General features: G+C 55.3%; 1 protein-coding gene across 1 annotated transcript in view; it reads left to right on the forward strand.

Annotated features, from left to right (window-relative positions):
* Positions 1–3,546: 3,546 nt before the first annotated feature.
* LOC111140152 (sodium/hydrogen exchanger 1) overlaps positions 3,547–9,592 on the forward strand; it is a gene marked incomplete at its 5' end in the record, with an annotated part of 13,970 nt that continues 7,924 nt past the window's right edge. The window contains 3 exons of the mRNA XM_022492502.1: positions 3,547–4,007; positions 7,260–7,510; positions 8,706–8,923. Coding sequence (XP_022348210.1) covers positions 3,547–4,007; positions 7,260–7,510; positions 8,706–8,923 — 930 coding nt within the window. The remainder of the gene's footprint in view (positions 4,008–7,259; positions 7,511–8,705; positions 8,924–9,592) is intronic.

A 9,592-nucleotide genomic window follows, 5' to 3' on the forward strand; every position in this document is an offset into this window, starting at 1 on the left:
TCTTGGCATCTTGGGATTTCGCCTTAAGGCTGGGCTTTTGTCAGAGGACTCGGGACCCCAACTGCGCCCCTTTCACCACACCTGGTGTCAGCAACCTTCCTGGATTTTAAGGAGACTCTTCAGGGCTGGGGGTTGGGAACAACTGGTGGAGTCAGGCCTTGGAAGAGGGACAAGCCAGAACAGCCCCACGGGGCCCCCCTTCCCTACACCGCTGTGCCCTCACCCCTGGAAGCTTGCTTTTCAGTAATGGGCCGCCTACCCGAGGTAAGGAGCCAAGAGTGGATCCCAGACCTTCCTCTTCTGCCTGGGCCCCTCCCTCCCTTGCCCTTACCCGTCAGGGCCTGCCCACCAAAAGGCAGGGCCAACACAGGAAGACCCCGGGGAACCAGCTCTGGGAACATGGCTCCAGCCCCAGGTTCTGTGGGAGCCAGCTTCTGTGGAAGGAGGTGCTCTGCACCCAGGTCAGGAGGCCTGGGACCTTGCCGTCCTGGGTGGCCTAGGCCTGTCCTTCCTCCTCTGAGCTCCAGGTTTTCCTCTGTCACACAGGAATGCCAGCTGTCTCTTAACCTAGTGAGGGAGGCCTGATGGCCCGAAAGTCCTGAGACTGGGAAAAGCCATTCCTGTGAGTTCGTCATGGATGTTCTGATTCTGCGTCACCTCCGTGTCCCCAGTGCACAGCACAGCCTGGCTTACAGAAAATGTCCACGTTGGAGTGTAGGATTGAGTCGCTCCCTCTGCTACAGATATGCTAAGCTAGGGTAGAAGGCCTCCCTTAGACTCTGGGGAAGCCACTGAATCTTGCCAAGCCCAAGCTTTCTCTGCTACAAAGCGGGGACAATACGAACCCCACAGGGCAATTGCGAGGGCCAAAGAGATGCTGTGTGTCAGGCTCCCAGCACAGTGCCTGGCTCACGTGCACCTTCAGGAATAATGAGCGTTCTTCATGTTACCACTCTTGGCTTGCGTCACTTGTCCTCTTGCCCCATCCCTCCATGTGGTCCCCGACTCTGGGTCTGCAGCACACAGTGTGGCACTTTCAGGTGCCAGGCAAGCTTTGTGGATTGGACTGATGGCAGAGAGGGGTGGGGAGGCATTTGTAAAGTTTAGTGTGCTGGTGGAGGTGGGGGCTGTCATCTGCTTGCCCTGGGCTGTCTCTTCAGCCTGTGCCTTCTCCTCTTAGTGCTCAATTCCAGGGGAGGGTGTCGAGGTCAGCTGGCTGGGCCTGGAGCTGGACTCCTGGCCTCAAGAAGTTGGTTCCTGATGGCTGCAGGAGCTCTACTCCCTGCCACCCCTTTGCCATCCTATCTTCCCTCCAGGGCAGTGCAGGTCTCTGGGTGTGCCACCATTGTCCTGTCTCCCCTGCTCCTGTCTGGGTTGTCTGACCTCACTGGGTGCCAGGGAGAGAGAGGAAGTGGGGCAAGCGACTGTGGACTGAAGGTTCAAGAAGGAGAGGCACCAGAGGCTCCTGCCCTACCATGAGCAGACAGAGGTGGTCAGGGAATGCTTCCTGGAACAGGAGGCAGGTAGAAGCATGTGACATCAGCCACACGCAGTAGGGATAGAGGTACAGGAATAGTGTTCTGGAGAGACAGACTAGACCAGGCAGATATCTGCAGGCAAAAGAGGATGTGGCTCATTTGGGGGAAAATGCCCCTTCCAGTGTACCAGCCTGTTGAACACTGGGGCTTACTGGTAGACACTCCAAAGACTGGGGAATTTTCAGCAAGAGTTGAGGTTGGTCAGGGCCATTTTGAAGCCAGGAGAATGCACGTGGTGGCTCTGGGGTTCTCTCTTGGCCTGGGATGGAGATGTGTTTTTTTCCACCACGTTTTGAGTGTCTCCTGGGAGCCTGGCACTGTGCCAGTGTTCTGGGCCTAGCTAGTGTTTCGAGTGTGAGTCTTGACTTGTAGCTCTGCTGGCACTACCCAGATCAGTACTCGAGAGTGGGAGGGGCTCTGGGCCTGGGGAACGAAGTTTCTTCTCCTTCCCAAGGATCTCAGGGGTAATGAGAGCCAAAGCCTGGCCAGATGGGTTATCAGGAATTATGTGAGTAATGGCCTAGCCCTGTGCATTTCCAAATCAGTAGATACTTACTGGGTACCAACTATGTCCCTAGCCCTGGGCATCTGATCATAAACAGGGAATCTGCCTGCACAGAGCGCATGGGCTAGGGAGGGGAGGAAGAAAGCGAGAGCTTTTTCACTTGAATAAAGTATCATACTTTTTTTTTTTAAGATTTTATTTATTTATTTGAGGGAGAGAGAGAGAGTGAGAGAAAGCATGAGAGGGGAGAAGGTCAGAGGGAGAAGCAGACTCCCCGTGGAGCTGGGAGCCTGATGTGGGACTCAATCCGGGGACTCCAGGATCATGACCTGAGCCGAAGGCATCGCTTCACCAAATGAGCCAACCAAGCACCCAAGTATCATACTTTCTTAACCAATCTGACCCTGGGGTTTTTGGTGCCCAAAATGCAGATAGGTGCTGGGGTCTTCCTACCCCAAACAAAACCAAAACCCATTAGGGAGCTTGGGGCCAAACCTGGCATTGAGAGAATACCTCCCAGAAGGGAGTTTTTGCTACTTCCCAGCTCTGGATTTGGGGGCCCCAGGGTGGGCCAGTACTGCTGGCTCGGGGAGGGGGTTGGCAGGTCTCAGGCGGGGGTGAGGGGGGCACGTTCATGCCTTGATGAGGAGGGAGAGCAGGGGTCGACTTACAGAACTTCGGTTTGATGGGAGCTGGGGGGTCAGATCTGGGTCCCCTCCCGGTTCTGCTAATTTGCTATGTGTCCTTGGGCAAGTCCTTTCCCCTTTGGGAGCCTTATTTGCTCCATCTCTAAAGTGGAGGCAAGGGTTGAGCTAGAAACAGATGGCAGCTAGGTTTTGTCTCACATGCAAAACTGACTGCTTGTTGTTTGGCTTCTGGAACAGCTCTGTGGGCTCGGCAGGAGAGTGCATGAGTCTGAGTGGAGATGTAGGTGATGCCTTTGGACACCTGGAGCCTCGGTAATCAGTGTCTCCTCTCTGCCTTCTGGAGGCATAGAGAGCTGCTTCTTTCTACTGCTCTACGACCGAGGCAGAGATAATCTGTACAGCCTTTGAAAAAACCCTTCAGGGGCGCCTGGGTGGCTCAGTGGGTTAAAGCCTCTGCCTTCTGCTCAGGTCATGGTCCCAGGGTCTTGGGATCGAGCCCCACATCAGGCTCTCTGCTTGCCAGGGAGCCTCCTTCCCTTCCTCTCTCTCTGCCTGCCTCTCTGCCTACTTGTGATCTCTGTCTGTCAAATAAATAAATAAAAAATCTTTAAAAAAACAAAACAAAACAAAAAAAACCCTTCAAAAACATTGTCACTTCGTGTATACAGCAAACCCTGGGAAGCTGGTATTATCATTTGCGTGTCACGGGTGAGGAAGCCGAGGCTCAGAGAGCTACCAGAGTGGCCCTCTGAGGCCGAGCCCCTGTCACCAGCTGCTTATCTCTCTAGCCCTGTCCCCAGCCTCACATCCCAGCTCGCCGCAAGCCCACGGCCTCCCGTTCTCTCGCCCTCCGCAGGTTTCCACGTGATCCCCACTATCTCGAGCATCGTCCCGGAGAGCTGCCTGCTGATCGTAGTGGGGCTGCTGGTCGGGGGCCTGATCAAGGGCGTGGGCGAGACGCCCCCCTTCCTGCAGTCCGACGTCTTCTTCCTCTTCCTGCTGCCACCCATCATCCTGGACGCCGGCTACTTCCTGCCACTGCGGCAGTTCACGGAGAACCTGGGCACCATTCTGATCTTCGCCGTGGTGGGCACGCTGTGGAACGCCTTCTTCCTGGGCGGTCTCATGTACGCCGTGTGCCTGGTGGGCGGCGAGCAGATCAACAACATCGGGCTCCTGGACAACCTGCTCTTCGGCAGCATCATCTCCGCCGTGGACCCCGTGGCCGTGCTGGCCGTCTTCGAGGAGATCCACATCAATGAGCTGCTGCACATCCTTGTCTTCGGGGAGTCCCTGCTCAACGACGCCGTCACTGTGGTGAGGGGCCCAGACCCGAATCCAGGTCCAGACTGGATCCCACCTCCACCCACTCATTGCAGTAGCGAAACCGCAAATCTCCCTTCCTGCTGGCTGTGTGCCAGGCATCGTGCTCAGCACGCGGCATGCGCTACCTCTTCCAGTCCCCGGGGTGCCCTTGGGAGGCGTTTCCCACTCTTGCTCTACAGAGGAGGCAGCAGGGCCCCCGAAGTCAGACGACTTGCTACATGTGGTCCTACATGTGGTAGGACCAAGGTTAGAAGCCAGGTCTGTCAGATGTCAGGGCCTGAGCTCCTGGCCTTTACAGGCCAGACCCTCTCTGTCCCTGACTTGGACTGTGATGTGAACTTGGTGAAATTCTGTATCACCTTTAGACTTCAGTTTACCCTTCATAGGCTGTTGAGTCTTGGGGGGCCAGTTCAGCCATCCTGTTGGCTGAGTCCTGAGTTATAGTTCAGTTTGTGTAGAGTTCAGGGGCAGCCGTGGTAGAAAAGACCCTGCCCTTCAAACCTCTAGGAAGGGCGCCTGGCCAGCTCAGTCAGTAGAGCATGTGACTCTCGACCTCACGAATCACAAGTTCCAGCCCCATGTTCAGCATGGAGCCTACTTAAAAAAAAATAAAATTTATTGTAAAAACAAAAAACAAACAAACAAACAAAACCCTCCAGAAAGTGGTTAATAAAATGGATTGGCCTGAGGTTGGCCACTATTATTATTATATTAATATATTAATTAATATTATTATATTTATTATTGTTGTTATTGTTATTATGTGGTCTTAGGCAAGTGACTCTACTGCTCTGGGCCTCAGCTTTGCTAGCTGCAAAGTGGCTGAGTGGGTCATGCTTTCCTCTCAGGGGCTAGGAAGGACAGATGCCCCCAGCGCAGTGTGCACACGGCCACGCCGTATGTGCTAACACAAGCCCTTCCTCCCGGCTGGTTTCCTCAGGAAACACGTACGTGTATGTGCACACTCATGTCGTGTTGTGAAAACACCCCCGTGCTCCTAGTCAGACCCCTCAGAGAGCAGCTGTTTACGTAAGGAAACACAAGGACACGTGTGCATGCCAGGGCACGCTTACACACACATTCCCTCTTTAGTCACCCCGAGTCCCTCAGGAAGCCACACTTCCAAGAGACACAGTGGTGGTTGGCTTGCCGCAGGCAGCCTCAGCTTCCTCCCCTCTCCTCTTCCTCTTCCTCCCCTGCTGCCTTTCTTGGGTCCTTATGGGGCTGAGAGAGCAGCAGCCTGATCTAAGCAAGCAGGCCCCAGTGCTGGTTCTTCTGGCACCAGCTCTTGCCTCAGTTTCTCCATCTGTAACAAGGATTGCAGTACCCAGCCCAGCATCCTCCCAGGGTTCCTACTGGAGTCACACCAGTGGGTACCACAGACAAAGCCCTCCCCAGATGGGTCTGGGTGTTGGGGTTCAGGTTGGCCCTCCTGGGGAGCAGTGAGATGTGGTTATGTCAAGGGGGTATCACAGTCTTGGCCAACTTAGGTCTATGGCCACGCCTCCCTGGGTGGCGGCCGTGCTGGTAGTCCTTGCTCGTGCTCACTTCCTGTCTGAGCACTTCCTGTCTATGAGCACGTATTGCCTCATCTAATCCACGGAGAAACTCCACGAGGTTGGCACTGTGATTATCCTGTTTTTCCAAGCGAGGAAACTAAGCTACTGGTCTAGGTTAGGGAACTCGTCCAGGGTCACATTAGCTGGTAAGCGATTGCAAGTGACCTACACAGTGGGAGTCCACAGCCTGCACACTTAGCACTCTGCTGCGCTGCCTCCCTGGTCCCTTTGACAGTACACCCAGGTGGGAAAGGAGGACCTTGCCCCGTCCACCTGCCCCATTGGTCCACGTGGTGGACCCTGGGGACCCATGAATCTCCTCAGGCCAGGAATAAGTGTAGGTAGCCCAGGGCTGAGAACGCACCTGTTACCCGCCACTGGAGCCCTGCCCTGTCTGCCAGACAGCTATGGCCCAGGCAGCATCAGGGACAGCCAGTGCTTGGCATCTCCCCTTCTTGCTTGGCCCACATCAGGCCCTCTCTAGAGCTCTGGGCATGAAGGCAAGTGCCCTGTTTCCCGACATTAAAGCTGAAGGCAGCCCCTGAGCCGCCTGGTCTCAGGTGCCCTCCCCTCTCTCCCAGCACCCCAGCCTGGAAAGCCCTCAGCTGGCTTCCTGGCAAGCTGTGTGTGAGGAGGCCCAGTAGCCAGAGAGCTGACACCGAAGCTGCCCCCGTCCAGGAGGGCCCACCCACTGCTCCAGGGAGCAAGTTCTGGGCCTGACGCTCCTGCCGGAGCCTGGGACCCTTTGTCAAATCACTCCACCTCCCTGAGCTTATGTTTGGGAAAGCGGCGGGCATCTTTGGCTCCCTGCCTACCTCATGAGGCAACACACGTGATGTGTACCGAGCAGGACAACCACTGTCCACGGGCTTTATCATGTGTGGCATGCCCCTGAAACATCTGACCATCTGGTGGCAGCACTACACTGACAGTTCCCAGCCCAGGAGGTGGGGAAGCCTCAACGCCTTTGCTGGTTCCACTGCCTCTGAACTTGGCTGTTGGTGGTAACCACCTGGAGAGCTTATTGATCAGAGATTTCTGGGCCCCACCTCCCGAGAAAGAACCCAAGTGGGGGTATGGCCCAGCTTTGTGTATTTTCAGAAATTTCCAGAAGCTAAGAAGTCTTGTTCTGGTTTGTTGTCTGAACTTTCTCTGCTTTGTGCTGAAGGAGAGACTGAAAGCCAGACAGGGACATGATGTGCCCAAGTCAAATGGTGAGAGGGGCCACTGGGTAGCGCCAGTGGTAGCTGACACTGTGATAGGCCTGGTTCTGAGCACTTGGCCTTGATGAACTAGTTTCATCCTCACAGTGGCCTTATAAGGTTGGTACCGTTATCCCATTTTATGGCGAGGAAAAGTGAAGCGCAGGAAGACAGAGTAATTTGTCCCACATAGACAGCCAGGAGCAGCAGGGCCACAGTTCTGGCCCAACTCGTTTGGCTTCAGAGTATGTGCTCTTACCCCGCACAGCGCGCTGCAGTCCTGACACAAGGCCCTCCAGGCCCTTGGCCACTGGTTTTGACCACCTCCTTGGCACTGCAGTTCTCTGCTATCATGTGGCCTCCTCCTGTGGCCGTGGTTCAGTGGAGGGCATGAGATAGCCCTAGTGGACCCCAGGGAGCTGGGTTGGGGGGCGGAGCCAGGGCCCTGCCCTCCTGCCGACCAGCCTACACCCCCTCCCCAGGTCCTGTATCACCTCTTTGAGGAGTTTGCCAACTATGACCGAGTGGGCATTGTGGACATCGTCCTTGGCTTCCTGAGCTTCTTCGTGGTGTCCCTGGGCGGGGTGTTTGTGGGTGTGGTCTACGGGGTCATCGCAGCCTTCACCTCCAGATTCACGGCCCACATCCGCGTCATCGAGCCGCTGTTCGTCTTCCTCTACAGCTACATGGCCTACCTGTCAGCTGAGCTCTTCCACCTGTCAGGCATCATGGCGTGAGTCTGGGTGCAGCCTGGGGGGAGGGGTGCCAACCTGGATTCCCTGGGCTTGTGGGAGGTCACAAGGGAGTTCCCCAGGCCCAGCTTCCAGCCCTGAGATGAGACTCATGCACCAAGCAACTGCCCCTGGAACCACTGAGTTTAAAGTTCTGGAAAGCTTCAGCGCTGCTACTTTTTGCTTCGAAGGGAGTTCCTTGGTTGTAGCTAGACACAGGCTCTCACATTCACTGTGCCCTTCCTCAGCCCCAGCAAGGAGGCCTGGCACCTCCATTGCCATGAGGATTCCTGAAGGTCCTGGGGCCTCAGCCAGGTCTTGAAATCTAGGGACTGTGGAGAGGCAGTGAGATGCAAAGGTTTGCCCAGTAGGGGAACACATTGGAAATACAAGGCAGGCCAGATTGGGGGATATGGGGGTAACCTTTTAAAAAATTTTTAAATTTTTAAATTTTAATTTTTTTCATTCCAACTTTTCCTTTTCTTTTTATTTACTTCTTTTTATTAACATGTAGTGTATTATTGCCCCAGGGGTATAGGTCTGTGAACCATTAGACTTATTTACACATTTCACAGCACTCACCATAGCACATACCCTCCCCAATGTCCGTCACCCAGCCACCCTCCCTACTCCCCCACCCCTCAGCAACCCTCAGTTTGTTTTGTGAGATTACGAGTTTCTTATGGTCTGTCTCCCTCCCGATCCCCTCGGATTCGGGGTAACCTTGAGGAGGCCGGGCCAGCAGAAGCAGAGCCAGGTATGGACGCCATGCAGGGAGGGCTGGGTTAGGTGCCTGGGACAGAGCTGCGTAGGGGGACCTCCATGCAGGAGAGACACTGTGCTCAGGGGGAATAAAGCAAGGCCATGGACATGTGTAACTGACTCCTGTTGGACGGCAGCATGGCTGGGGCGGGGCAGCAATGGGGGAGGCACAGGCTTTAGAGTTGGGCAGACTTTAGTTTGCATCTTAGCTCACTGGCAGGGTGACAGTGGACGGGCAACAATCTCTCTGCCTCCCACATCCTTCATCTGCCCACGTCTGGAGGATTGAGTGTGAGGATGGAGATAAAAAAGTTATGTAGAACCCGCAGCAGGTTCTGACCTGTCAGGGGCACCTGTCCGCCTCCCCAGCCATGGAGGGGCTCTGGGAAGGTGCAGATCCACTGAGCCCTGAACTCTGCTCTTCCCTGGCCTCAGGCTCATCGCCTCAGGAGTGGTGATGCGCCCCTACGTGGAGGCCAACATCTCCCACAAGTCCCACACGACCATCAAGTATTTCCTGAAGATGTGGAGCAGCGTCAGTGAGACCCTCATTTTCATCTTCCTTGGCGTCTCCACTGTGGCCGGGTCCCACCACTGGAATTGGACCTTTGTCATCAGCACCCTGCTCTTCTGCCTCATCGCCCGAGTGCTGGGTGAGGTCCCGGGCTGGAGCAGGGGAGAGGTGTGTGCGTGCGTGCGCGTCTGTGTGCGCATGCGTGTACCTGTGTGCGCGTGCCTTGGAGGCAGGAACTGGGCTGGGGCGGGAGACCTCGTATGAAGGGCCCAGCTGGGTCAGCTGCTGGCGGCTCCCCTCACAGCTGCACAGCTGGGGCTTCCCTGCCCCTCTCTGCCATGCTGAGGCTTTGGTGGGCCTCATGATGGCTCACGGGGGGTCTGTGATCTCTGGGAAGATGGTTGTGTGTGAGAACGGATGGGCCTCAGGGACCCCAGGTCTGTGAATGTTCTCTGCATTGTCTCGGGGCGCAGGTGAGTTGAGCGCTTGCAGACACGTCTATGCCGCCAGCCCCCGGCCACATACAGGGAACAGGCCTCTGGTCCTTGGGTTCTGCTTGTGCTTTCCAGACATACCTCACCTCAGGGACTGTGTCACTTCCCCTTCCTGATCTCACTCTCCTCCTCTCTCAGTCCCTGCCCCTGACTGGCTATCGCATCTGCTTGGTAGATTGAAAACCCATTCAGTCCTCGGCCTCATCCTCCAGAGATTCTGGCTCCGTGGGTTGAGGTTGAATCCAGATCTCTGCATTTATTTATTTATTTATTTATTTATTTTTATTTTTTTATTTTTTTTTTATTTTTTTTTT

The sequence above is a fragment of the Enhydra lutris genome, unplaced genomic scaffold (assembly GCF_002288905.1).
Source record: "Enhydra lutris kenyoni isolate GAN:26980312 unplaced genomic scaffold, ASM228890v2 scaffoldscaffold198, whole genome shotgun sequence".
NCBI lineage: Eukaryota > Metazoa > Chordata > Mammalia > Carnivora > Mustelidae > Enhydra > Enhydra lutris.